General features: G+C 33.2%; 5 protein-coding genes and 1 long non-coding RNA gene across 13 annotated transcripts; 4 read left to right on the forward strand and 2 right to left on the reverse strand.

Moving 5' to 3' along the window:
• The first annotated feature begins 27 nt into the window (after positions 1–27).
• On the forward strand, positions 28–3967 carry LOC123987621 (putative sodium-coupled neutral amino acid transporter 10). Its single transcript, XM_046286406.1, has 7 exons — positions 28–201; positions 319–973; positions 1053–1323; positions 1406–1542; positions 1618–1845; positions 1927–2134; positions 2234–3967. The coding sequence occupies exons 2-7, from the start codon at positions 491–493 to the stop codon at positions 3907–3909; spliced, it is 3003 nt and encodes a 1000-aa protein (XP_046142362.1). The 5' UTR covers positions 28–201; positions 319–490; the 3' UTR covers positions 3910–3967.
• A 226-nt stretch (positions 3968–4193) lies between these two features.
• LOC114878320 (mini-chromosome maintenance complex-binding protein) lies at positions 4194–10165 on the forward strand. 4 transcript variants are annotated; one of them, XR_006829556.1, is made up of 11 exons: positions 4194–4287; positions 4360–4431; positions 4568–4845; positions 5106–5456; positions 5530–5858; positions 5948–6127; positions 6208–6451; positions 6532–6702; positions 6782–6998; positions 9870–9904; positions 10074–10165. XR_006829556.1 is itself a non-coding variant. In XM_046286409.1 (10 exons), the coding sequence occupies exons 2-9, from the start codon at positions 4425–4427 to the stop codon at positions 6977–6979; spliced, it is 1758 nt and encodes a 585-aa protein (XP_046142365.1). In that variant the 5' UTR covers positions 4194–4287; positions 4360–4424; the 3' UTR covers positions 6980–6998; positions 9870–10038. The 4 variants fall into 4 exon arrangements, 3 of the variants coding, with proteins under 3 accessions (XP_046142365.1, XP_046142366.1, XP_029047790.1); XM_046286409.1 differs by lacking the exon at positions 10074–10165 and having other exon boundaries at positions 9870–10038; XM_046286410.1 differs by lacking the exons at positions 9870–9904; positions 10074–10165 and adding an exon at positions 7174–7468.
• On the reverse strand, positions 7337–10081 carry LOC114878329 (protein FAM166B-like). Of its 5 annotated transcripts, none has more exons than XM_029191977.1 (6): positions 9297–9863; positions 8403–8478; positions 8084–8246; positions 7792–8016; positions 7488–7637; positions 7337–7426 (listed from the first exon to the last, which is right to left on the reverse strand). In XM_029191977.1, the coding sequence occupies exons 1-6, from the start codon at positions 9368–9370 to the stop codon at positions 7419–7421; spliced, it is 696 nt and encodes a 231-aa protein (XP_029047810.1). In that variant the 5' UTR covers positions 9371–9863; the 3' UTR covers positions 7337–7418. The 5 variants fall into 5 exon arrangements, with proteins under 5 accessions (XP_029047810.1, XP_029047809.1, XP_046142368.1 ...); XM_029191976.2 differs by lacking the exon at positions 7337–7426 and adding an exon at positions 10031–10081 and having other exon boundaries at positions 7459–7637; positions 9297–9565; XM_046286412.1 differs by lacking the exon at positions 7337–7426 and having other exon boundaries at positions 7459–7637.
• A 5689-nt stretch (positions 10166–15854) lies between the features above and the next one.
• On the forward strand, positions 15855–16410 carry LOC123987937. The gene is made up of 2 exons (XR_006829550.1): positions 15855–15910; positions 15981–16410. It is a non-coding gene; the product is annotated as an uncharacterized LOC123987937 (long non-coding RNA).
• Positions 16411–16499: 89 nt separating this feature from the next.
• LOC114878382 (xanthine dehydrogenase) lies at positions 16500–24543 on the forward strand. Its single transcript, XM_046286350.1, is given in 26 exon segments — positions 16500–16695; positions 17695–17812; positions 18156–18213; positions 18444–18540; positions 18638–18873; positions 19357–19601; positions 19667–19808; positions 19900–20067; positions 20138–20214; positions 20291–20497; positions 20565–20749; positions 20825–20938; positions 21015–21150; positions 21213–21509; positions 21577–21699; positions 21772–22127; positions 22205–22379; positions 22472–22663; positions 22751–22896; positions 23003–23180; positions 23254–23382; positions 23461–23512; positions 23515–23702; positions 23792–24046; positions 24121–24285; positions 24371–24543. Coding segments are annotated over 25 exon segments (4074 nt in total). The 5' UTR covers positions 16500–16695; positions 17695–17704; the 3' UTR covers positions 24416–24543.
• On the reverse strand, positions 24503–27388 carry LOC114878386 (bifunctional purine biosynthesis protein ATIC). Its single transcript, XM_029192147.2, has 7 exons — positions 26964–27388; positions 26601–26804; positions 26238–26526; positions 25674–26165; positions 25205–25597; positions 24867–25131; positions 24503–24792 (listed from the first exon to the last, which is right to left on the reverse strand). The coding sequence occupies exons 1-7, from the start codon at positions 26980–26982 to the stop codon at positions 24673–24675; spliced, it is 1782 nt and encodes a 593-aa protein (XP_029047980.1). The 5' UTR covers positions 26983–27388; the 3' UTR covers positions 24503–24672.
• Between the last annotated feature and the right edge of the window lie 127 nt (positions 27389–27515).

Genomic DNA, 27515 nt, shown 5'->3' on the forward strand with positions numbered 1-27515 from the left:
ACTGTTATGTTTTTTTGTTCAGTCAAAATGGTTACAGTTTTAAGAAACCAAGGGAAGAGCAGAGAACAGTCGATGGTTTCTTCCAACTATCGCTGTAAAAAATGTATTTTAACAAAAATGTGATACTTGAATTATGATTTTGATACGTTCGATATGATAATAAATTATACTATTCGTCTTATACGTAACATAAATAGTCTGGTATGGAAACCAAATTATAATTCTAACCTCATAGTCACGAGAGTTTATACTGTATATGTTTTCAACATAATACACGATTGTTATTTAAGTATATATAACCATTATGAATTTTTTTAGGTTCTATTTCATAGCATAATATTGCTGTTTATTGAAAAAATAAATTCAAAAAAGGAAAATCTGACATCAGTTGGAACAAAGGTTTTGAAGATTCCAAGGGATTAATCTACATTATATCTATTTAATTTATTGTACACATTCGAACAAACTGTTTATTATAATAGTTATTAAAATGATGTCACAATTATCATACGTTATGACCCTTGCAAACAGCATTATTGGAGTAAGCGTTCTAGCTATGCCATTTTGCTTCAAGCAATGCGGTATTGTTTTAGCTACTTTGGTTTTAATATTAAGTGGCATTTTATCTCGACTTGCTTGCCACTTTCTAATCAAATCAGCTGTAATGTCAAGAAGACGAAATTTTGAACTTCTTGCTTTCCATGCATTTGGTCATATGGGAAAGTTTTTAGTGGAGCTATTTATCATTGGCTTCCTTGTTGGAACATGTATTGCTTTTTTTGTTGTAATGGGTGATTTAGGTCCACAAATTGTGGGAAAAGTAATAGATAAAAATCCAGAAGATATCAGAACTAGTTTACTTGTAACAACAAGTGTTTTCATAGTTCTACCTTTAGGATTACTTAGAAATATCGACAGTTTATCCAGCCTCTGTACTGCTACAATTATCTTCTACCTTTGTCTTATATTGAAGGTAAATAGTTTGACAGTAGCTCTGTTGTAAATAAAAAAATTGTCAAAATTAATATAAAATATTTCTTGTTTGCCAACAGATAGTAGCAGAGTCTATGCAGCATATTTTTGCCGGAGATTGGTATGAGCATGTATATTATTGGAGACCATCTGGTATACTTCAGTGTGTACCCATCTTTTCTATGGCTTTATTCTGTCAAACTCAATTGTTTGAAATATATGAAACTATTCCAAATGTCTCTTTGGAAAAAATGAATGAAGTTGTACGAGGTGCATTAAATATATGTACTGGTGTATATCTATGCGTTGGATTTTTTGGTTACATAGCATTTTGTACACAACCTTTTACTGGTATTTATAATATTTCATCTTTTGAAAATACATTATTATTTTCTTTCTTTTGGAATTTATTAATTCAATATTTAATTTATAGGTAATATACTGATGAGTTTTGAAGCCAGCTTGTCATCTGAAATGATTAAAATGGGATTTGTGTTTTCCATTGCATTTAGCTTTCCTCTAGTCATTTTTCCATGTCGTGCAAGCTTAAATTCTCTTTTATTTCGCAGGGTTCGTATAGTTTGCATAGTTAATGGTAGTTGGTTAATGGTATTATTTAATTCTTATGTTCGTTATTTCTCACAGGTGTACACTCATGAACCTTCTATAAATTATTTACCGGAAACAAGATTTAGATGTCTTACCGTTACAATTGTAACTGTTTCTCTAATTACTGGCATTTTGATACCAAATATCGAATTTGTTCTTGGTTTAGTAGGATCTACAATTGGAGTAATGATATGTTTGATATTTCCAGCAATATTTTTCATATCCATCAGTAGTAAACATACTAATGAAAGATTATTAGCGCAAGTAAGATTATTAAATCAGTAGATGTACTGTATTACTATTATGTCATTTATTATAAAATTTTTCTCTTTAATACATGTTTAGGTAATTTTATTTATTGGTATATGCATCATGATCCTAAGTACATATGCAAATTTGTATGCACTAGAAGAGTCTACTAATACAAAAGTATTAACAGCAACAAATAAACCTTTTAATCAAATTAATAATTTGCCATTAAGTTTGAACAAAGATGACATTAATGGAGTAGCAAATGTTCCTAATAGACCCGAACTTCTTCCAAATATAAAAGGTACCGAGTACTTAATTTCAATAAATCTAATGTATGTGATAGTGAAAATAGTAAAAGTAATAGAGTGGTAGTAATAATAATAATATTAAATATTTTCAGAAAATGCAGATCAACTACCAGACTTGAACATTATTGACCAATCGTTGAATCTAAAGACAAACGATATACGCCAAGAACCACCAATTCCAGTTGAGCGCATAATTGTCACGGAAAAAGCAGCAGTAGAAACACAAAAGCCTGTTGAAAATTTTGTAATTACCTTTGCTCCAGTGATTAAAAACATTGTAGGCGAAATAAAAACATTAGATGAAAGTTTTCACAAAAAGTCGAAGGATTTAATGAAAAATGATATTGTATCTACAGCAGGATCTATCCCTTTAAAAACGGAGAAAAATAATGTAAAAATAAAGCAGCATTTTATAGATATTCAAAAGACTGATAATCTCATCAATTCGGATGCTATTAAAAAAGAGGAGTCAGAGTTAGCTGCAGACGCAGAAGTTGTTAATATAATGGCTGCCGAGAGACACGAAAAACTTAGAAAAACTTTGGAAAAACATAAACAAGAACAATTACAAATGATGCAAGAACAAAAAGAAATATTAAAAGATTTGAAGGAACAGAAGCAAGAAATTGAAAGGCAAAAACAAAGAATAATAAAAGATACACAAGAGCTTAAGGAAAATGAAGAAAAATTGAAAATTTCCAATCCAAATTTGGTGGTTCCACAAATGAACAGAAATTTAACAGACTTGAATGGTAATATTGAAAGACAAAAGCAGACATCTTTAGGTAGAGAAAAAGAAATAAACTCTAATAGAATTTCTGACATAGAATCTGGGAGAATGAAATTAAATGAACAGTTTAAAGACGTGGACAATGAAAATGTTGGAAGTAAAATTTTAAAAAGTATAAAGGAATTACATGTTCCTGTAAAAATGAAAAATGTAACAGGGAAACAAAGCGTTTCAGTGGTTTTAAATGAAAGTTCTGTTCTTACTAAAGATACAAATGATACAACGTTTAATAACGATGTAAATACGGAAAAGAAAATCAAGGAATTAAAAATGAGACCAAGTAATTCTAATGAATTGCCTCAGGGTCCTATTTTGAATGCTTTGATAAAACGAATTCCACAAAAATCAATTTCTCCGAATGAATTATTAATTAATGATGAAAATGGTAAAGCTGTGCGTAATAATGAAAGAATTTCAGTCAATGTAGTTCTCAATTCACACGATAAAACGAATGGAAAGATCGAAAATCAAGAAACGCAACATGAATATTCTTTACCCATTGCATTGCAAATACGAAATCAGTCAAATGTGGATAGTGCGTTTGTTTTATCAATAAATAAATCCCAGGAAAATGTTCAAGTGATTCATAGAGATATATTGGAGAATCATGAACGTGAGAAACGAGAAATTGTTACTAAAGTAGATGAAACTAATACCAAAGTTATAAGTTATATTTCGAATAAGAACAATAACAGTTTGATAAAAAATTTCACCGTTAAAGACGATCATGAAAAGTGTTCGAAAAGAAGTGAACATGCAAGTGAAAAGTTAACAAGTGAATCAAAAGAAAAATTAAATGTAGCACCAATTAAAAATAGTATAGCTGATACATCATTAATTAAAACTAACGTGTACTTGTCAGAACAAGAGTTTGCAAATACAGTTTCAATAGATTCGAATATTCTTATAAGTGGAGAATATGCGAAATTAAAACAAAGGGACTTAAAGTCTATGGATATCGATGGAGATTATGTTTAACTTTCAGGAGACCTGATTAGAATTAAATAATACAATATAATATATCTGTGAAAATTTAGTTTTACACGTATTAATTGTAATATTTTTTTTTTTGTATGGCAGTTCCTTTCCAGTTGTAAATTATTTATGTATTCTATAACGTTGAATATTAAGTACATATCATTATTTTTTTATGTAATATCTATCAAGGAATAATTATAATTAATTATGAATATATTTTTACAATAAACGTTTCATTTTATATCTTTTGCAATTGCCAACACTAGACTGCGCTACTGTAGTATATTGTAGTATCTATACAAAGAAACGCCATCTCGTACATACTTTGTTTATGGGTAAATTCTGAATTGCCAAGATCCGAACTTGAATTATGTTCGTGTGAGTACATTTTCGCGCGCTTTTTCCACGATTGTTAATGAATATTTCGTATTTGTATTTTGTTATTTACAGATATTTTCTTACGCATCAATTTGTGTTTATAAGTATATGTTAAAATATCAGTACATGCAAATACAATGGCATGTGAGTACTTATATAAATGTTTTTATTTAAGTTATAATTTATTTAATAGTAGCTTACAAAAAGGTTTAACAACAAAATCGTTCATCCAGGAACGCATATAATAATAATAAGAATGATAATGCTTGTTGTATTTCAGCCTCGGTTAAAATAACAGATTGGACTCCTGAGTATTATATAGCAAACAAATCAGATTGTAATGTAGTTTTAGAAAGTGCAAATGCTTTAATGGAAATTCCTATGTTGAATAGCCAACCTCTAGATAACTTTAAAAATCAACAGTTAATCAGATTCAGAGGAATGATTCAAGATATGCATAATCCAGAATATTACTTCAAACAATACGAGGTGAAGAATATTCAAACTGAAATGTTGGAAGTCAGGTGTGGAATGTACACAGACTCTGTAAAATGCTTGGTAACTATATAATTGAAATTATTACTTTTCATGGCCTTTCTATGCAACATTAGGTTTGTGTTTATATTTTGGGCACATTTTATACCGATGCAAGGGCCTATAGCAAAGATGTGGTAGTTTCAGGTGTGAGATGCCAAAAGAACAGCTTATCTCATGTATACAACTGCCTATATTTTATTTGTAGCATAAATCATGATATTTGTAACAAATGTTTTATCAATGAGTATTTCTGAAATTTAAATTTGATATTTTTTTCTTAGCCACAAGAAGAGATTCTGCTGGATTCTGTGCAAAATCAAAGTTCAGAAAGACACACGTGTATTGTTATATCGATTCCTGGGTTAAATGATTGGGCAAAGGAAAAGAAGAAACAGTTGCATCGTTTGAATGCAAGAGTAAAAGATAGTCATAAAAGAAATTTAGACCAAAATGATGATAAGACAGTGGAATATTTTGAGCCAATTCAAAAAAAAGAAAGAATTCCATCGATCCAGAGTAGTGAAAAAATGGATACTAACGAACATAATTTAGAAGAAGATTGTATACTTTCAAAAGAATATATATTAAATTTTCCAATTCCCATAGATGATGGCAAAGCGTGTATAGTAAAGGTAATTAAGCGATTGTTAAGAAGCATTTTGTAAATAATATACAAGTAAATAAATCATGTATATCACATTACAGACATACGAAGATACATCTTTGAAACTAAATGAAATTATTGAAGTAGTAGGTTTCATATCTTTGGATCCTTTTTTAAGTACTATTTACGATGGAGAAGATGAGACTATGACAAAAGCTGAAATGAATGTTCATCACCCACCTGCTTCTCTGGTTCCTAGGTTACATGCTATAAAAATAATCCACTTACATGAACAAACAGTAGAAAATGCTCCCCAAATAATGTCTAAAGCAGAATTGATAAAAAACGATCTTCATTTGGTTTTAAGTCAACTTTTGTTTGGAGATCACTTGGCTGCTGATTATTTAATCTGTCACTTACTTTCATCAGTGTAGGTATATTTAGTTTGGTATTTATACATATAATTGGCCTTAATTAGAAGGTATGATAAAATACGTTGTGTTTTTTTTTTTTGTGCAGTTATACAAGACGGGATTACTTTTGTCTTGGTAATTATCCATTAAATATAACACATTTTCCTGCGATGAAATATACATCGTTTACAAAGGATTTGTATAAATTTTTAACGTTATTTACCGAAAAAAGTCATTTCCTGGAAATTACTTTAGACACTTTAAACGATTTAGCACTATCGCCAAAGTAAGTAAATAGAATATCTTTAAATATAAATAGAGTATAATATCAAGTGTAATTTCAAAGATGGGCTTTTTCATGATTAGAAAAGATTACGAGTGTAACAGGCTAACTAGCGGAGTGCTTCAACTTAGCGATAATACTCATCTGGTGATAGATGAAACTGGGTTAACTACTGGTCAAATTACAGAGACAGGGCGTGAAAATTACAATGCTATTTATAATTTAGTTAATTTTCAACGAGTTACATATGACTTTAAATTCTATAAAATGGAGTATGATAGTGATATTCCAGTTTTGATTTTATCAGAAGCCAAATCTTTTATTCCGGTATGAAAAAATTTTAAATACAGTTAGATTAACTGATACGATTAAATAGGAAACTGTACTTTTATATACATTTATTTTAGTGTCAAAATCAAGTTGTTTTGAAAATCGATTCGGAATCAGAGAGTGTATATCCTGAAATAAACGAAATTGCGGAGCAGTATTTAAAGAATGAAAATCGACTTACAAATATTCGATCATATTTAGCAGCTGTACGAAAGACGAAATTTGAATTCAACGAGGGTGTTACAAAGGTAATTGAACTTATTTCGTATATTAGTAAATGGATTGTTATATATTGGGATCTCTTTCTCTCTCTTGATTTTTCTACAGGACATTCAAAATGACTTTATACAATTGAGACAAACATATAAGGCTGTAAGCAGTGATCATTTGCACGCATTAATGATACTTGCCAGATTATTATCATTATCATATGGATCGAACACTTTGAATAGAGAATATTGGAAAGAAGCCGTTCGAATGGAGATGGAACGATTAAGCAGATTACCAGAAAAAAGGCAGACTTAACTCGTAATCAGTTTTAAAGGTATTATTGAATGTTTTCGTTTATTATATTTTTGTACATGCCTATGAAAGTTTTGTTTACTTGTATAATGATGGATAAAAGAGAATGGTGAACAATACTGATATACATATAATATTTGCTAAATTCCATTTCAAAGATCCGAAATAATATTTATGTAGGTTCGTTTTTAATTTAGAAATGGAAATAGCAAATCACTTTTTGATCGTCTATTCTTAGAAAATATTTCCGGTTAGAAATATTTTGAAGAATTTCTCATTGTCGGTTAAAATGTATAAAACATTATGAAGCGTGTACTTATGTACATTATTTGAACAGAGGTGATTTTTGAAACTACGTTCAATTTAAAAGAAAAAGTGTTGTATCGATGGAAAAGATTGTCATTTCTTTGAGCGAGAATTAAGCGTTCTATTCTTTCCTATGTCACATACCTACAATTAAAATCAAAGCTCTAAAACAGTTTCTACACCATATTTGTATTCTTTATTTTACCAAGTCTTTGTTCGCGTTCTTTTCGAACTAATTCCAATCCTTTTTTTGCTGCTTGTCCGTATCTTTTTGATAGCGCTACTTCTCCTCTCGCTCCTGGAATATGACCCGTATAGCCAACGATCGGCGGTCTCTCGGGCGAAATTTCATAATCTGTAATAGAATGTCGTGCGAAGATACAACTTGACTCGACCAATTGCGAAATTTGAACAATTTGCGAAATTGTTGGCCACGTGACAATTTATTTTTATTTTCATTATCATCGTGTTTGTTGTTATTGTTGTTGTTGTTGTTGTTGTCTACGTACGAAACGTTGTTGAATTTCGATGATGGCCGTGATCGATTTCAGCCGCTACGTTGTCTGTCCTCACTTGGGACAAAACGTTGCTGGAATCGTGTCTTTCGACGCGAACTCTCATTGCTTCTTCACGGGCTCTTAACTTATTTTGATTTTTACGCCATTCCTTGGCTCCTTCTTCAACGGCTCTCATGAAGGATAAACCGTATATGCTATTAAATCCAGGAATGTATCCTGGTAATTAAACGACGAAGCGTTAATTTTGATATTTACTCGTCTAACATTCTTTCAATTTATTTACCGGTATATCCCAAGATATAGGGGGGTGCTCTGAATAAGCGCGTCTCACTCTTCCAGTCTGCTTTCGTATCCTTCTCGTAACGCATCGATGCATTTTCACGCGGCTCCCTTCCGGAATTCAGTCTATAAGGCCCTTCTTTGAGAGTTTTCTTCTCAAGTAATTCCTGCATGATGCAACACCCTCATGGAAGCGTTAACTTTATGTTATATTATTTGATATTACATTATTACTGTTACAATTCTTGATATTTCCTTGTTTACTCTTAAATCTGTTACTCTTAAATTTATTGTTATATAAAGTAGATTTTTATTGTTCTTACCTTCATAATATCTTCCGTGCACGCACCGAATCGTTTTCCAACTCGAAATTTAAGAGTAGGACAATGTCCGGTATAGCTGGAAAAGCCAATGGAAATACATACATACATATGTGTATTTTTATACTACAAATACACTATATTAGGCCTATCGCGAATGATTAAACGAAACTCGATCAAACGTAGCGGCCAAACTAGACTTTCTACAGTACAATGTAATCGTGGAAGCGTAAAAGTGGACTACCGGTGACCCAGTAAATCGAAGCGAATTATTATTCTGTGTGACATGACGGTTGCGACTGACAGACACGTTCAACTCGGAAGCGCCTCGAGATCGTTCGCGCCCTTTTTCTACGCGCTACCCATCTTTAGTCGAAAATGATAATGATAATGATAATGGCAAGGATATTTATTGCGGTCGGTGGCTTACTCGCGATAAGCGAAACAATCGCGATTCCCTCGAGTGGTACGATCACGATACAAAGCGTACTAGGATCGGTACCAGTTTAATTCGCACGCTTCAACGTTATAGACTGAACCTACCACATATATTTAGGTGCGAATCAATGAAACGCTTTACCGCAGGCAAACACGCATATTATCTTCTTGTTACTTTAGATCAATTTGCTTTCAGTAACAGTAACGTTACATTTCCTACCAGAAATAATTTTTAAACTTTAATTTCTAATTCGAAATATTCTACTATGCCACGCGAGATCAGCTATTTATTGCACATCTTGTATGTTCCCTTCGCTTCGCACGCATTATGCAAGAGAATCGCAAATTCAATTAACGCGGTTAATATTGCTCGACTAAACGAACCAAACTAACTGGTAAGCGTTTACGTTTTCGTTTGGGTTTTCTTCGATTATGATTAAACAACGCGTCGAATCTTACCCAGGTAAATGAGCGCCATAATTCTGCCGAAAGAAATGTTTCCTCTGCTCGTCGGAGATTGGATCGAAAATCATTGTTTTCGTCGACGTTTTACACTATTCTTTCCGTTGTCTTTTTCATCTTTTCCCACGGTTTCAGTTTATACTGGCGTCAGTTTTGAAAATTGTCGTCGATTGATCAAAAACGAAACGATCTTTTGTTAACGCGTCGCGTCGCGCCGCGACAATCAAACAGGGTTTTCGTGGCAAATGTTCTTCGCGCTTCATCCGCTAGTGAAGTAAAACTGTATATAGTCAGAATAGTAATATACATTACAAGAGAATTGTGTTCCATTCAAGTCGTGCCCTTCTAACGTTTCAGAGTTAAGCCTTTCGCGTATTCCTTTCACGGATTTGATGCCGCTGATGATTTAAGCAATTCGTTATATCTATATCTTATCTTTTTCTTCTCGTGTCTATATAAACACATTATCTTTTAAAAGATGCGCGTTTCAAAGATCTCTGTTCAAAAAGGAAACTTGAAAAAATATCTAACAAGAAGAATCGATTTTACTTTATGCTCTTCCACGTAAAGAAGGAACACACTATAGAAACACTTTGCAAAATAAGGTAAGTCTTTTTTCCAAGCCTTTTCTTTCTTTGCACTTAATTATTATTTATTTATCCATCTATCCATCTAATTCTTTTTATCTTTCTTAAATGTTATAATCGCTAACGAAACGTGTTGTACACTACCGTTTCTTGCGCGTTGCATCGATAACTGAATACGATATGGTAGGAGGCAATGGTCTCCTAGGAGTAACTCAACTTCGTTACCTTTAAGAAAATCGATACAGGTAAGAGGTGAAGAGGAAAGGGAGAGCCGAATAAATACACTACGATCTTTAAGTAAGTTCTTTTGATTTATTTTGTTATAGTAAATTAATAAGAACAATTAAGTAGGTGAAACAGTATCCTTGCTCGAGCGAATATTCTATTACACCCGTGTACCTCGCCTATTATTTTATCCTTTTATTTATTATTTTACCCCTATTTTCGGGCCTCGCGTGGACCACGCTCCCAAGTCATTTATTATTTTATTAATTTTCAGGTCTTTAAGGGCCTCACGAAACCCAACCCTATATCACTGCATCCCTTATATGTCTCTGCATCCTTAACATCCCTGTATCCCTTATATCACTACATTCCCTATATTCCCGCATCTCGTACCTGCCGGCATTCCTTACATCTCTGTACCCTTTATATCTCTGTATCCCTTACACTCCTGAATTCTCCCTGCATTCCTTATATCCTCTCAACCCCTATAATAACTATATTATAAATGATATACTTATGGCCACTGGTTTGAGTAAAGGTAAGTAAAGATAAGTCAAGGTAAGTAAAGGTAAGTAAAGGTAAGTAAAGTCTCGTGAAAAATAATTTAAAATTTAAAGCAACCTCTGGTGCGGAAAAAAAGAACTAAATCAAACAGAAGTTTTGGCCCTCTAGCGGCAAAAATGCGAACTAAAATTTCAACCTCGAATCAGCGCCCTCTGGGGGGAGAAAAAGGAACTAAATCAAGCAGAAATTTTGGCCCTCTAGCGACAAAACTGCGAACTAAAATTTCAACCTCGAGTCAGCGCCCTCTGGTGGTAAAAAAAGAAAATTTGTTGCCCAGGATTCTCGATTATCCCGCGCAAACCTTGACCAGCTGCGCAGTAGGTAACGGTAAGAGCTAGGGCTGCGCAGTAGTTTTTTCATAAAGAACCTCCACGAAGAAAGAGAGAATTGACCACTCTTGATGATGACCTAATTAATTTTCAAATTGGAGCACTTTTAAGTTTTCCCAAAAATTTGCTATCCGGGATTCGCGATTATCCCGCGCAAACCTTGACCAGCTGCGCAGTAGGTAACGGTAAGAGCTAGGGCTGCGCAGTAGTTTTTTCATAAAGAACCTCGACGAAGAAAGACAGAATTGACCACTCTTGATGATGACCTAATTAATTTTCAAATTGGAGCACTTTTAAGTTTTCCCAAAAATTTGCTATCCGGGATTCTCGATTATCCCGCGCAAACCTTGACCAGCTGCGCAGTAGGTAACGGTAAGAGCTAGGGCTGCGCAGTAGTTTTTTCATAAAGAACCTCCACGAAGAAAGAGAGAATTGACCACTCTTGATGATGACCTAATTAATTTTCAAATTGGAGCACTTTTAAGTTTTCCCAAAAATTTGCTATCCGGGATTCGCGATTATCCCGCGCAAACCTTGACCAGCTGCGCAGTAGGTAACGGTAAGAGCTAGGGCTGCGCAGTAGTTTTTTCATAAAGAACCTCCACGAAGAAAGACAGAATTGACCACTCTTGATGATGACCTAATTAATTTTCAAATTGGAGCACTTTTAAGTTTTCCCAAAAATTTGCTATCCGGGATTCGCGATTATCCCGCGCAAACCTTGACCAGCTGCGCAGTAGGTAACGGTAAGAGCTAGGGCTGCGCAGTAGTTTTTTCATAAAGAACCTCCACGAAGAAAGACAGAATTGACCACTCTTGATGATGACCTAATTAATTTTCAAATTGGAGCACTTTTAAGTTTTCCCAAAAATTTGCTATCCGGGATTCGCGATTATCCCGCGCAAACCTTGACCAGCTGCGCAGTAGGTAACGGTAAGAGCTAGGGCTGCGCAGTAGTTTTTTCATAAAGAACCTCCACGAAGAAAGACAGAATTGACCACTCTTGATGATGACCTAATTAATTTTCAAATTGGAGCACTTTTAAGTTTTCCCAAAAATGTGCTATCCGGGATTCGCGATTATCCCGCGCAAACCTTGACCAGCTGCGCAGTAGGTAACGGTAAGAGCTAGGGCTGCGCAGTAGTTTTTTCATAAAGAACCTCCACGAAGAAAGACAGAATTGACCACTCTTGATGATGACCTAATTAATTTTCAAATTGGAGCACTTTTAAGTTTTCCCAAAAATTTGCTATCCGGGATTCGCGATTATCCCGCGCAAACCTTGACCAGCTGCGCAGTAGGTAACGGTAAGAGCTAGGGCTGCGCAGTAGTTTTTTCATAAAGAACCTCGACGAAGAAAGACAGAATTGACCACTCTTGATGATGACCTAATTAATTTTCAAATTGGAGCACTTTTAAGTTTTCCCAAAAATTTGCTATCCGGGATTCTCGATTATCCCGCGCAAACCTTGACCAGCTGCGCAGTAGGTAACGGTAAGAGCTAGGGCTGCGCAGTAGTTTTTTCATAAAGAACCTCCACGAAGAAAGACAGAATTGACCACTCTTGATGATGACCTAATTAATTTTCAAATTGGAGCACTTTTAAGTTTTCCCAAAAATTTGCTATCCGGGATTCGCGATTATCCCGCGCAAACCTTGACCAGCTGCGCAGTAGGTAACGGTAAGAGCTAGGGCTGCGCAGTAGTTTTTTCATAAAGAACCTCCACGAAGAAAGACAGAATTGACCACTCTTGATGATGACCTAATTAATTTTCAAATTGGAGCACTTTTAAGTTTTCCCAAAAATTTGCTATCCGGGATTCGCGATTATCCCGCGCAAACCTTGACCAGCTGCGCAGTAGGTAACGGTAAGAGCTAGGGCTGCGCAGTAGTTTTTTCATAAAGAACCTCCACGAAGAAAGACAGAATTGACCACTCTTGATGATGACCTAATTAATTTTCAAATTGGAGCACTTTTAAGTTTTCCCAAAAATTTGCTATCCGGGATTCGCGATTATCCCGCGCAAACCTTGACCAGCTGCGCAGTAGGTAACGGTAAGAGCTAGGGCTGCGCAGTAGTTTTTTCATAAAGAACCTCCACGAAGAAAGACAGAATTGACCACTCTTGATGATGACCTAATTAATTTTCAAATTGGAGCACTTTTAAGTTTTCCCAAAAATTTGCTATCCGGGATTCGCGATTATCCCGCGCAAACCTTGACCAGCTGCGCAGTAGGTAACGGTAAGAGCTAGGGCTGCGCAGTAGTTTTTCATAAAGAACCTCCACGAAGAAAGACAGAATTGACCACTCTTGATGATGACCTAATTAATTTTCAAATTGGAGCACTTTTAAGTTTTCCCAAAAATTTGCTATCCGGGATTCTCGATTATCCCGCGCAAACCTTGACCAGCTGCGCAGTAGGTAACGGTAAGAGCTAGGGCTGCGCAGTAGTTTTTTCATAAAGAACCTCCACGAAGAAAGACAGAATTGACCACTCTTGATGATGACCTAATTAATTTTCAAATTGGAGCACTTTTAAGTTTTCCCAAAAATTTGCTATCCGGGATTCGCGATTATCCCGCGCAAACCTTGACCAGCTGCGCAGTAGGTAACGGTAAGAGCTAGGGCTGCGCAGTAGTTTTTTCATAAAGAACCTCCACGAAGAAAGACAGAATTGACCACTCTTGATGATGACCTAATTAATTTTCAAATTGGAGCACTTTTAAGTTTTCCCAAAAATTTGCTATCCGGGATTCGCGATTATCCCGCGCAAACCTTGACCAGCTGCGCAGTAGGTAACGGTAAGAGCTAGGGCTGCGCAGTAGTTTTTTCATAAAGAACCTCCACGAAGAAAGACAGAATTGACCACTCTTGATGATGACCTAATTAATTTTCAAATTGGAGCACTTTTAAGTTTTCCCAAAAATTTGCTATCCGGGATTCGCGATTATCCCGCGCAAACCTTGACCAGCTGCGCAGTAGGTAACGGTAAGAGCTAGGGCTGCGCAGTAGTTTTTTCATAAAGAACCTCCACGAAGAAAGACAGAATTGACCACTCTTGATGATGACCTAATTAATTTTCAAATTGGAGCACTTTTAAGTTTTCCCAAAAATTTGCTATCCGGGATTCGCGATTATCCCGCGCAAACCTTGACCAGCTGCGCAGTAGGTAACGGTAAGAGCTAGGGCTGCGCAGTAGTTTTTTCATAAAGAACCTCCACGAAGAAAGACAGAATTGACCACTCTTGATGATGACCTAATTAATTTTCAAATTGGAGCACTTTTAAGTTTTCCCAAAAATTTGCTATCCGGGATTCGCGATTATCCCGCGCAAACCTTGACCAGCTGCGCAGTAGGTAACGGTAAGAGATAGCGCTGCGCAGTAGATTTTTTATAAAGAACCTCCAGGATCAATGATATACGAAGTGAATTCATGACAAGGTGTATAAAAAATACATACAATTTTATATACATTTAAATAACCTTTATTGCTTTGCTTTTGTACAAACATGTCAGTCCTTAAATTATCTTAAACCTACATTTTATGTATACAAAATAAATAGAAATTTCATGATCTATTATAATTATTTGTTGTATACACTAATCTCCATAACTGTTGTCATGTAAATTGTAATTGTTTGACAAACTTGTATTCACTTCATGCACTTTAATAAATAAATTATTTGAAAAATGTAACTGAGTTAATATTTAATTTACCCAATTTCATTTCTGAGTTATTTAATACTCGGAATTTATTTTTTCACCTACTTATTTAATTGATTTCAATTCTTTTATCATTTTAGCTATTCAATGTAATTATTATAACTTCGTTTCGGGGTCCCTGACACCCCGTATGCCATAATGTCGGTATGCAGTTTCACATGTGCATCGGGGTCCTTGACACCCCAAAGATAGCAGGTCGATAAGTAGGGAACGGCATGAGTGTATCGGGGTCCTCAACACCCCAAAGATAGCAGGTCGGTAAGTAGGGAACGCCATCAGTGTATCGGGGTCCTCGACGCCCCAAAGATAGCAGGTCGACAAGTAGGAAACGACATTGGTGCATCGGGATCCTCGAGACCCCAAAGATAGCAGGTGGATAAGTAGGGAGCGCTATGAGTGTATCGGGGTCCTCGACACCCCAAAGATAACAGGTCGATAAGTAGGGAACGCCAATAGTGTATCGGGGTCCTCGACACCCCAAAGGTAGCAGGTCGATAAGTAGGAAACGACATTGGTGCATCGGGATCCTCAAGACCCCAAAGATAGCAGGTCGATAAGTAGGGAACGCCAATAGTGTATCGGGGTCCTCGACACCCCAAAGATAGCAGGTCGGTAAGTAGGGAACGCCATCAGTGTATCGGGGTCCTCGACGCCCCAAAGATAGCAGGTCGACAAGTAGGAAACGACATTGGTGCATCGGGATCCTCGAGACCCCAAAGATAGCAGGTCGATAAGTGGGGAACGCCTACTGTGTATCGGGGTCCTCGACACCCCAAAGGTAGCAGGTCGATAAGTAGGGAACGCCTTGAGTGTATCGGGGTCCTCGACGCCCCAAAGATAGCAAGTCAATAAATAGATAGGGACATTGCTGCACCGGGGTCCTCGACATCCCAGAGATGGCAGGTCGATAAGTAGAAAGCGCTATCTGTGCTTCGGGGTCCTGGACGCCCCAAAGATAGCAAGTTGGTAAGTAGGGAGCGCTATCTGTGCCTCGGGGTCCTCGACACCCCAAAGATAGCAAGTCGATAAGTAGCGAGCGCCTCTCGTGTATCGGGGTCTTTGACACCCCAAAGATATCAGGTAGATAAGTAGAGAGCGTCGCCGCTGCATCGGGGTCTCTGATACCCCAGGTGCCATATTGTCGCCGTTAATGACTGCTAATGAATATTTTTGCATTGGAATGTATATGTTTCATATATACTACATATGTATGTTTATGTGATTAATGTTAATTAATTGATATTTTTCTCAGATAATCCGCTGGCAGATAGTCAAACGAGTGCAAAACGCGGTTAAGGACCGCTAAAAGTAATTTGTATATTGTGTGAGAAAATATCCCGTAGCATACAATAGAAATATGATTATTACCATTGTTATGAAGAATTTTTTAATCTATATTACACAGAGTGAAGTCGACAACCGTGTTACATAATCCTGTGGTACTATTGTAGATCAATTTACTGATTTGTAATGCATATATCACTTGCAATGCATAGTGTTACATCACAATACTAGCGGATGAATTAGCTGTGTATGAGTTTTCGAAATTTATTAAATTAAATTAGAAATGTATAAAATCTAAACCGAAGAATTTTGTCGACAGGTTTTTAAGTTTCTATTGTTTTATTTTACAATAAGTATAATTTGGAATTTAAAGTTGAAAAAAAAGCAAATGAGGAACCTAAAATAAAGTGAAGTTTAAGGTAAAGTAACTTTTTATTTTGCATTGGATGTGTATAAATTGATGTTCACAAATGTTTTTATTTATTGTAAGGGGAGGAGGATTCTTAACGAGAGTGGAAGGGACCAATTGCTTCATTCGCGTTAATACGAGTTCTTTATAAAACGTCATAGAGGAAACGTATCTCGCTTGATAACCTACCGGTCAGTGGTCAGTCGCTGGCTGTTATTCAAAGTAGTTTCACGTGAGGATTTTTAAACAAGTTGATAGTATTAGTTAATAAAAGGTAAGTGTTTTTACAATCGTTTTATATAATTACAATAAAGTATTAGTGACATGTCGCAAGTTTAATTTTATTAGAAAATTAAGTACGCACTTTGACCTCTCAGGTCTTAAGTAATATGTATATATATACATAGTATTACATGTTGAAATGCCATATGAAATTCTTGTACGCTCTTTCTTGAAAAGTTAATAATATTTTATTGTAACATTTACCTATAATGTAGAATGAACATTGACTGTAACATTCCAACATTAACAATATATTAAATTATACCCAAAATGATTGAAAATTTTTTAAATTTAAAAAATAAGATTAAGGTAAAAGTGTTAATTTATTTTTTATTATTAATTATTCATTGTTCTATTATATGTTATTTAATAATTACATATTTACTGTTTGAAATTTCAGATCAAACACAGAGTATATAATAAAATTTATACATATATATTTAAAGTTAAATAAATAAGTAAGTGTTATTGTTATAGTAATATTTTTTTATATATGAGCATTTACTTTTTGCTTATTTTTATCTTATTTCATTTCCTTTCAATAATTATTTGCTGTAAATTTACTAAATTCTTATCATACTTATCATTCTTATCATTGTTTACTTAAGAAATCTGAACATATTGCAAAATGATTGTATTATAAATTTCTGTAAATATCATTGCATAGATAAACATATTATGTACATACCTATTATATATATATATATGGAATTTAAAAATATTTATGGAGTGAATATTCTATTATAGATGAAAAACATTATAGTTATTGTAGTTATACAATATTTTAATGACACACTAACTAAGTAAGTGTATGGCTTTATAGATATAAGAAACGATTTTGTTATGTTGCAATTGATTACTTTACTTTTTTTAATATGTTATGTTATTTAAAAAAAAGTATATTTAATATATATATATATATATATGTAGCAAAATTATGAAAAATGATTAAACAGCAAAACACATAATACAAAAATGATCAATTTTACAGATTTACTCGAATGGTTCGAAAAGAGGAAAGTTTCATTCGATCTGAATCCACGATGCCGAGTAATGTAGAACATAATAGGACATCACATACATTAGTTTTCTACATCAACGGGAAAGAGGTAAATTTACCACAATATTCAAATCTGTCCCGTAGATGTGTGTAAAATAAATATAGCAATTTATATTTGTAGCCAAGAACAATTGAGATGAAGCAATTTTCTAATTATGACAGAATATAGTGTGTAATTAATTGTAAAGAGCAACATTCCTCGAGTGCCACCTCGGTAGAACGTACATATACTTTCTCTTCAAGCATACATTTTTCATTCAAAACTCATATTACATTTTGTAAAAGAAAAGAAATATTATTTTATTATAATTACTTTTAATTAATGAATGAAAAATTTAATAAACAATGTAAACTATGGTACAACTATTCATACACATATATTAATATTCTAGGTAATAGATGACAAAGTTGATCCAGAATGGACTTTATTATGGTATCTGAGAAACAAACGTATCCTTTTCTTTTGACAATTACAAAAATATAAAACTAAATTTTTAAAATGAGCTATAAACATGAGCTTTTAATTGAAGCTTTAATTAATTTCTTCGTAAAAGAACAATTATGTGTCGTTTCGGAGACTTTAATGCATGGTTAAGAAGTTGGAATTCATTATACGAGTTATACCTCTAATTACATTGTTCTTTTATTCACGATTGAAGTCCTTAACTAAAATAATTCAGTGCATTTAACTGGTACGAAACTGGGTTGCGCAGAAGGTGGTTGCGGAGCCTGCACCATAATGATATCAAAATTAGATCGTACATCAGGAATCATTACGTATCCTTTTTTATTTTTACACTGAAAATTTGTATCTTCAAGAATATTCAATAGTTATCTTATTTTTTCTTGACTAATAACTTCAATAATGACGTAGACACCTAGCCGTGAATGCGTGTTTAACACCAATCTGTGCTGTACACGGATTAGCAGTGACCACGGTTGAAGGAATCGGTAGCGTTAAAACAAAGCTTCACCCGGTACAAGAACGTATAGCAAAAGCACATGGGTCACAATGCGGTTTTTGCACACCTGGAATCGTCATGTCCATGTATGCGTTACTACGAAATACACCAAAACCCACTATGAATGATCTTGAAATTGCATTTCAAGGTAAATGTTGCTATATCATCAGGTAGGGGAACAGGTAGTTCCCTAATACATTCATAGCCGCGGTCGAATGTGTTAAGAATCGAATAACTAGATGAAGAATCGGAACTGTTGCTGATAAAATAAAACGAGTCAAATTTGTATAAAATAAGAATTGGCGAGAGAGATAACAAAGATGAAATAATTGTTACAATTAAGCTATCGAAGATTAGTATTATTGAAGAAGCAAGACAATTCTTTTGAAGATCGTTGGTTGAATCACAACTTTTGTAAAATGAAAAATTTAATAAAATAATAATTATTTTTTTAAATCTATAATACAACTATATTTATTTAAATTCCTTTGTTCTTAAAATTTTAATAGAAAATCTATGGAATAATTCATTTTTTTATTTCTACTTTATAAATTTTGTTAAGTTATTTTCATCATGTACATTGCTAATCATATTAGAAATATAACAAAATAAAATGACAATCAATTTTCAGGAAACTTGTGTAGATGTACTGGGTATCGTCCTATCATAGAAGCATATAAGACTTTTACAGAGGAATGGGAAAAAATGCAATTAATGTCAAAACATAAAGAGAAATCTCTATCGAACGGAGAATGTCCAATGGGAGATAAATGTTGTAAAAGAATACCTATATCAGAAACCACGGAAGTTTTTGATTCAAATGAATTCTCTCCATACGACCCCTCTCAAGAAATTATATTTCCACCCAAATTACAGGTACGTTATTTATTCAGAATCGTTATATGTATAACAGATAATTGAAAAAATATATAAATTTTCAGATTTCCCCCTATTTGGATAAAGAATACTTGATAATCAAAGGGAAGAACGTTACTTGGCATAGACCAACAATGCTTTCTGAATTACTTCATCTAAAAAATCAATATCCAAATGCAAAAATTGTTGTAGGAAATACTGAAATAGGTACTTACCGAGTACTTTAAATGTTATTCTATGTAACTTTTCATTAGTAAATCATGTGAATAATTATGCAATGTCTAATACCTATTTTTAGGTGTTGAAGTGAAATTTAAACATTTATCTTACCCAGTTCTCATACAGCCGACTTTAGTCAAAGAAATGCGAACTATTACGGAATATTCAGAAGTAATGAATATAGGTGCTAGCGTTACGCTAATTGAATTGGAAAACTGCTTAAAAAATCAAATTGATAGGAAACCAGGTAAACATTTAAAGTACTAAGGATTGAATCTGTAACAACTATAAATGTTATAGATTACTTATCGTTACAGAATATAGAACGAGAATTTTTAGCGAAATTGTTAGTATGCTCCATTGGTTTGCCGGCAAACAAGTTAGAAACGTTGCTGTAAGTTAATTTTATATTTTTATGTAATATTTCATAATTCATATTAATAAATATATTATTTTCACTTTTCTCATAGGCTGTTGGAGGGAATATAATGACAGGAAGTCCTATATCAGATCTTAATCCAATTTTTATGGCAGCTGGAATAAAATTGAATGTTTCTAGTTTGAAAAATGGAAGTAGACTTATTCCAATGGATTACAATTTCTTTAAAGGCTATAGACAGAATATTGTTTTGCCAGAAGAAGTTTTAATTTCGATTCAAATACCTTTTACTGAGAAGGTATATATAAATACGTCATTTTTAAATAAAATTTGTCACTTTATAGCGAGGCATATTTTTTTTCTAGAATCAATATTTTATTGCTTATAAACAAGCAAGAAGACGGGACGATGATATTGCTATTGTTAATATGGCATTAAATGTGTTTTTTGAACCTGAAACCAATATTGTTCAGAAAGTATATTTGGCTTTTGGTGGAATGGCTCCGATAACCGTTTTAACTAAAACAACTTGTGAAATTATGGTTGGAAGGTGAATTATAAAACAATAGAATACTTAATCCTTAATTAAATTGCAGTAATATTATTGCAGTAATAATTTGTTTAGAAAATGGGATAAGAATCTCTTAGAAGCTGTTTATAACTCGCTAATAGAGGAGTTCCCTCTTCCTGACAATGTTCCAGGAGGGATGGTTAAATATCGCAAATCCTTATGTTTGAGGTACTTAATTTCTTTACTTTGACGATATTTTAAAACGAACAATATGTTAACATAATGTTTCTTGTTTAATTTCCAGTCTATTCTTTAAAGGATTTTTACACATAGCGAAAAAGTTAGAGGTACTATCAGATCAAGTTTTACCTAAAGAATTTGAAAGTGCAATTGATGGATTCCATAGTAAAGAACCAAATAGTTCGCAATATTATCAAGTGGTATGTACTTATTATAATTTTAACTGACTGCCAGAATTATTTTTGTTATATTGCCTAATTAGGTTCCAAAAGACCAAGAATCGAATGATCTTGTTGGAAGACCTATTGTCCATGCCAGTGCACTGAAACAAGCGACAGGAGAAGCTGTTTATTGTGATGATATACCAAAGTTTTCTAACGAACTTTATTTAGCCTTAGTTTTATCTACCAAAGCCCATGCAAGAATCTTGAAAATTGATGCAACCGAAGCATTATCAATAGAAGGTGTAGAAGCTTTTTATAGTGCTAAAGATATACCTGAGAAACAACGATGGCACGGTCCTATATTTCACGATGAGGAAGTTTTTGTATCGGAAATGGTACGATTTTTATTGTTATTAAAATCACATATTCATTGACACAAAATAAACGTATTATTTTTGTAAGGTAACTAGCCATGGGCAAATTATTGGAGCAATAGTAGCTGTTGATCAGTATACTGCACAGAAGGCAGCTAAAATGGTTAAAATTGAATACGAGGATTTAGAACCAGTGATTATTTCTATAGAGGTATAAGAAATTATTTCTTATATAAAAATATTTTCACGAATTAAATTAACCGGTATTATCTATTATTTTTAGGATGCCATCACCCACTCTTCATTCTTCAACGAAACTCCAAAACGTCTAAAGAATGGAGACGCGGAGAAAGCTTTCTTTGAATCTCCGCACATTCTTGAAGGAGAAATTCGAATGGGAGGACAGGAGCACTTTTATCTTGAAACACATACAAGTTTAGCAATTCCAAGGGAAGAAGATGAATTAGAAATATTCTGCTCCACCCAGCATCCTACAGAAATTCAGAAACACGTTGCGCATATTTTAAATATTCATGCTAATAAAATTGTAGTAAGAGTAAAGAGAATAGGTGGTGGTTTTGGCGGAAAAGAATCTCGAAGTGCAACACTTACTTTACCGGTTGCATTTGCTGCACACAGGTATGATCATTGAAATTTCCATATAATTCTTATCTATTCGAATAAAATTATTATTTAATCATTTATATTATTTGTAGATCAAAAAGGCCGGTACGTTGCATGTTAGATAGAGACGAGGATATGATGTTAACTGGAACGAGACATCCATTTTTGTTCAAGTACAAAGTTGGATTTGATGATACTGGCGCAATCAAAGTGATGCAGCTTTACATTTATAATAACGCTGGTTGTTCTTTTGATCTCTCTACTGCGGTAAATTAATTTGTTTTCATTATATTCAATATCTGCAACATTTTCTATATATTAGACATATATATATATATATATATATATATATTGTTTAGATTATGGAACGTGCGATGTTTCATTGTGAAAATTCCTACAAAATTCCAGTAATAGATATCTATGGTTTTATATGTAAAACAAATTTACCTTCAAACACAGCATTCCGTGGTTTCGGTGGTCCACAAGGAATGTTTGTAGCAGAGACCGTTGTACGACATATCGCGGAATATTTAAAAATTGACTCTGTCAAGGTATAATACTAATTTCTAACAATATTGAATAAACAAAATATATAATATTTTCTATTGACAAATTTGAACAATAATTTGTTTTAATAGGTTTCGAAATTAAATTTGTACAAAGAAGGAGATATAACTCATTATAATCAAAAACTTATTAATTGTACATTAAAACGTTGTTGGGAAGAATGCGTTTTATCGTCTAATTACAATGAACGACTTGCTCAGGTACAAAAATATAACAGGTACGTTTGAGAACAATCTCAACAATTCTAATCATTGTAACTATACGTTTTTTATTTTTTTGTTAACTTATCTTTTTGTAACGTTTTATAAATTATATTTTAATAGAGAAAATAGATACAAGAAAAGGGGATTGGCAATAGTTCCAACAAAATTTGGTATCTCCTTCACTGTACTCTTTTTGAATCAAGCAGGTGCGCTTGTACATGTTTATACAGATGGTTCTGTATTAATTACTCATGGTGGTGTCGAAATGGGACAAGGTTTACATACAAAGATGATACAAGTAACTTATTTTTTCTTACAATAATGCTTAAATCCAAGTTATGTAAATTAAGACCTCTTGTTTTGATATTTAGGTAGCAAGCAGATCATTAAAAATAAAACCAGATAAGATACACATCATAGAAACTGCTACTGATAAAATACCAAACACATCTGCGACAGCAGCTAGTGCAAGTTCAGATCTGAATGGTATGGCTGTTATGGTGGGTATAACTATTTTTGTATTAATTCAGTATGTATTCTACTTATACAGAAATTCAAAACTCGGAAACAAATTTTAGAATGCTTGTGAAAAAATTATGAAACGACTAAAGCCGGTAATAAATAAAAAGCCAATGGAACCTGGGAAGAATGGGTGGCTGCAGCTTATATCGAAAGAATTAGTCTTTCTGCTACTGGTTTCTACAAAACTCCTGATATAGGATACTCATTTGAAACTAATTCTGGAAATCCGTTTAATTATTTTACGTATGGCGTTGCATGTTCAGAAGTAGAAATAGACTGTCTGACTGGTGATCATCAAGTAAGATCATTATAAAAAAGGGTCACAGTTTTTTTAACATAATGATTATGTGGATTATTATTAAATATTTTAATACGTTTCATATGTAGGTACTGCGAACAGATATTGTAATGGATTTAGGTCAGAGTCTTAATCCTGCAATTGATATAGGGCAAATTGAAGGAGGTTTTGTACAAGGATATGGTTTATTTACACTTGAAGAAATGGTTTACCTGAGAAATGGAGCTGTTTGTAGTAGAGGACCAGGTGCATATAAGTTACCTGGTTTCACAGACATTCCTCAAGTATTTAATGTATCTCTATTAGAAGGTGCTTCGAATCCTAGAGCTGTTTATTCTTCGAAAGTAAGTAAATAGACAAAGATATTTATATATATATGTATAATATATAGAATTGATTACTTGACGTTCATATGTAGGCCGTTGGAGAACCACCGCTGTTTCTCGCATCTTCAGTGTTCTTTGCAATAAGAGAAGCCATTAAATCTACTCGAGAAGTTGGTCTCTGTGACTATTTTCGATTTGATGCACCTGCAACTGCAGCTCGTATTCGATTGGCATGTGTTGATGACCTTACATTGAAGGTAAATTAATATTTCATACTTTAACTTAGCTCAATTAAATTTGTTTAATTGTATAAGTGTAATATAATTTAATCATTATTTACAGATTAAGGAACCAAATTTAGATTGTCAATGGAATATTGTTCCATAGAAACATCCTGATAAATTAGAATATTTTGTTAATGAATTGTACATATATTAGGATAATTGAAAAATTTGTTATGTAAAAATGTACCGATTTGATATGTTGTAATAAAATTTAATATTTTTTACATATAATTGCGACTTGGAATACCTCCTGTTTGTTGATGTAACGAAAATTAATTATTACATTTTACACAATGAACCTTGTAGATAAAATACCTTTTGTTTTGATACAGTAAATCCACCATTGTTAATATTTTTCACTTAGTGATGGAATAATCTCAAATTAGTGTGCATTAATACAATTTTGTGTTCATCACAAGCTTCTATTACTGCTTTATCGTTTGTAGAACCAGAAGGACTTGCAATATATTTAACACCGCTCTGTAATTAAAAATTAATGTTATAAAACATTTTCGAAAAAAATGAGAAACAATAAGCTAGTGTAAGAAATATACCAATTTGGCTCTATCCACGTTATCTCTAAATGGAAAGAAAGCATCACTACTTAAAGCAACATTGTTTGCCTTCTTAATCCATTCCAATCTATCACTTTCAGAAAGCTTTTCTGGAACTTCTTCGTACATAGCTACCCAAGTAGCTTTATCCATATCCTTCCCTATAGTTCCATTCACATAATTGTCAATTGCATTTGAAATTTCCGCTCTCTTTACACCCTTTTTAAACTTCATGTTGATAACCTTTGGATGCTGACGTAGCCACCTAACAAAATATGGAATATTCATTTTACAAAAGCAAGCAACATTAACGGTCATACACTATTAAATAAACATACCAATTATCAGCTTTATCACCAGCAAGTCTTGTACAATGAATTCTTGATTGTTGACCTGCACCAATTCCAATAACTTGCCCATCCTTTGCATAACACACAGAGTTACTCTGTGTATATTTTATAGCAATGGTAGCTACAATTAAATCTCTCACGGCGGCATCAGGAATAACAGTCAAATTATTGGTTACCACATTGGCAAATGTATTCTTATCGATAACTGCATCATTACGCTTTTGTTCCAGGGTTAAACCAAATAGAACTCTGTGTTCTATTGGAGATGGTTCGTAATTGGGATCAATTTGAAGAATACAATATGCACCATTTTTCTTCTTTTTCAAAATTTGAAGGGCATTCTCCGAGTAACCAGGTGCAATAATACCGTCAGAAACTTCCCTAAAATTTGTTATACGTTTATACAAATCTAATGAATTTCTTGATTTTCTTAAAATTACACTACATTATGTATTACCGGGATATAATCTTAGCTGTAATTTCATCACACGAGTCAGACAACGCTATGAAATCCCCAAAACTAGACATTCTATCTGCTCCTCTAGCACGGGCATAAGCAGTTGCCAATGGTGTAAGTTGACTCAATAGATCATCCACCTGACATAATTTTGCTTGTACAGAATCTAATGGCACACCAACAGCTGCTCCAGCAGGACTGACATGTTTGAAAGATGTTGCAGCTGGCAAATTTAATGCTGTTTTCAATTCCTTTACTAGTTGGTAACCATTTAAAGCATCGCAGAGATTAATAAAGCCTGGTGAACCATTTACTACATTTATTGGTAATTTGCTTAAAGTTGTAAAAATTTGTGCTTGTTTCTGATGAGGATTCATTCCATATCTTAATGTTAGCTGAGAAACACCAGCACTATATTGTTTACGAAAATAATCTGAAATAGCATTGTCATATTCTGCTGTATGAGTAAATGCTTTGAGAGCTAATTCTTGTCTAAAAAATAAAATTAAAAAATAATGTTAAAGTGGATTTAATGTAGATTCAAAGTTTTAATATGTAAAGTACCTAGTTTTCAGAGAAGTATCTTTGTTAGCTGATGTTTCCATCTCTCTTCCAATTTTTTCATAATCATCAGGGTCACAAACAACTGTCACTCTACTATGATTTTTAGCTGCAGCACGTAATAATGTTACTCCACCGATATCTATATTTTCTACTGCATCTTCAATTGTCACATCTGGTTTGGAAATTGTACTTACAAATGGATATAAATTACATATTACAAGTTGAATAAGCTTATAGTTTTGCATATGAAGATCTTGTTGATCTGATTCATTAAGCCTAGCCAATATACCTACAAAAGAAAATTTAATACTTATTTAATACTTCGGTATTGATAGGAACAAAAATATATTTAAACATATTAACCAGCATGTACAGCAGGGTGAAGAGTCTTTACTCTTCCACTAAGCATTTCAGGAGCTCCAGTAATGTTGGAAACATCTTTCACTGGAAGGCCAGCATCTCTCAAAGATTTAGCAGTTCCACCAGATGCTACTAAAGTTAATCCCAGCTCATGTAATTTCTTAGCAAATGGCAGAAGGTTTGTTTTATCAGAGACGCTTAAAAGTGCTATAAATAAAATAAGCAAAACATAAATAAATGAAATACTTTTTTCTCAAGCCATATAGTAAATATAAAAGATTAACTTATTAAAAATAGTTTAACAATTTAATTTTATAATACTATGACACAATAATGTATGATAAACAATATTATATAGATACTTACCTAAATTTTCTCCAGACATTGTGTTTTAAATGTAATATTCAATACAATCCAAGTATAAGATTTATACTAAAATATATTATACCACCTTAAGCTATTACAACGAACCGGCTTCTATATATAAGCTGTATGTATGAAAGACATTCAACAAGTGGTCGACCCTGAGTTAACCTCCGTTCTCATTATAGCTGATTATAGCTCACAAACTATACACATGCATCGATACTTGGATGTGTATGTTATATAAATGATGTAGGAAAATAATTTCAAATCCTTTAAAATACATACATATCTCACTGTTTGCGGGGGTCTTAGAAGTCAAATGTCATCATGTTGAAATTATATAGATAATATATCTTACACTGAATTGCATACAAACAACAACTTTTATCAAATTTGCAACTTCTTGAAAATATGAAACAAAACAAGCATTTATAGATATTTAAACTATAAAAGGAATATTTTGTACATAAATACATTAATAATTTGATTTTGTTATAAAATAATTTTTAAATGATCTATGTTGGTGTACTTGTACTTGCTATTATTTAAAAT

This window comes from Osmia bicornis, chromosome 7 (genome assembly GCF_907164935.1).
Source record: "Osmia bicornis bicornis chromosome 7, iOsmBic2.1, whole genome shotgun sequence".
Classification (NCBI taxonomy): domain Eukaryota; kingdom Metazoa; phylum Arthropoda; class Insecta; order Hymenoptera; family Megachilidae; genus Osmia; species Osmia bicornis.

Excerpts from the sequence above, each read along its gene's own strand:
- LOC123987621 (XM_046286406.1), top strand. The coding sequence starts at position 491 with ATGATGTCACAATTATCATACGTTATGACCCTTGCAAACAGCATTATT. Across the intron at positions 1,324-1,405 it reads TTGTACACAACCTTTTACTG|GTAATATACTGATGAGTTTT; the intron begins GTATTTATAATA and ends TTTAATTTATAG. Across the intron at positions 1,543-1,617 it reads ATTCTCTTTTATTTCGCAGG|GTGTACACTCATGAACCTTC; the intron begins GTTCGTATAGTT and ends TATTTCTCACAG.
- LOC114878329 (XM_029191976.2), bottom strand. The coding sequence starts at position 9,370 with ATGATTTTCGATCCAATCTCCGACGAGCAGAGGAAACATTTCTTTCGG. Across the intron at positions 8,017-8,083 it reads CTATATCTTGGGATATACCG|GATACATTCCTGGATTTAAT; the intron begins GTAAATAAATTG and ends TTTAATTACCAG. Across the intron at positions 7,638-7,791 it reads TCGAAATTCAACAACGTTTC|ATTATGAAATTTCGCCCGAG; the intron begins GTACGTAGACAA and ends ATTCTATTACAG.
- LOC114878320 (XM_046286409.1), top strand. Across the intron at positions 5,859-5,947 it reads TGTCACTTACTTTCATCAGT|TTATACAAGACGGGATTACT; the intron begins GTAGGTATATTT and ends TTTTTTGTGCAG. Across the intron at positions 6,452-6,531 it reads AAGCCAAATCTTTTATTCCG|TGTCAAAATCAAGTTGTTTT; the intron begins GTATGAAAAAAT and ends CATTTATTTTAG.
- LOC114878386 (XM_029192147.2), bottom strand. Across the intron at positions 26,166-26,237 it reads GATACTTCTCTGAAAACTAG|ACAAGAATTAGCTCTCAAAG; the intron begins GTACTTTACATA and ends TTTATTTTTTAG. Across the intron at positions 25,132-25,204 it reads GGTGATAAAGCTGATAATTG|GTGGCTACGTCAGCATCCAA; the intron begins GTATGTTTATTT and ends ATATTTTGTTAG.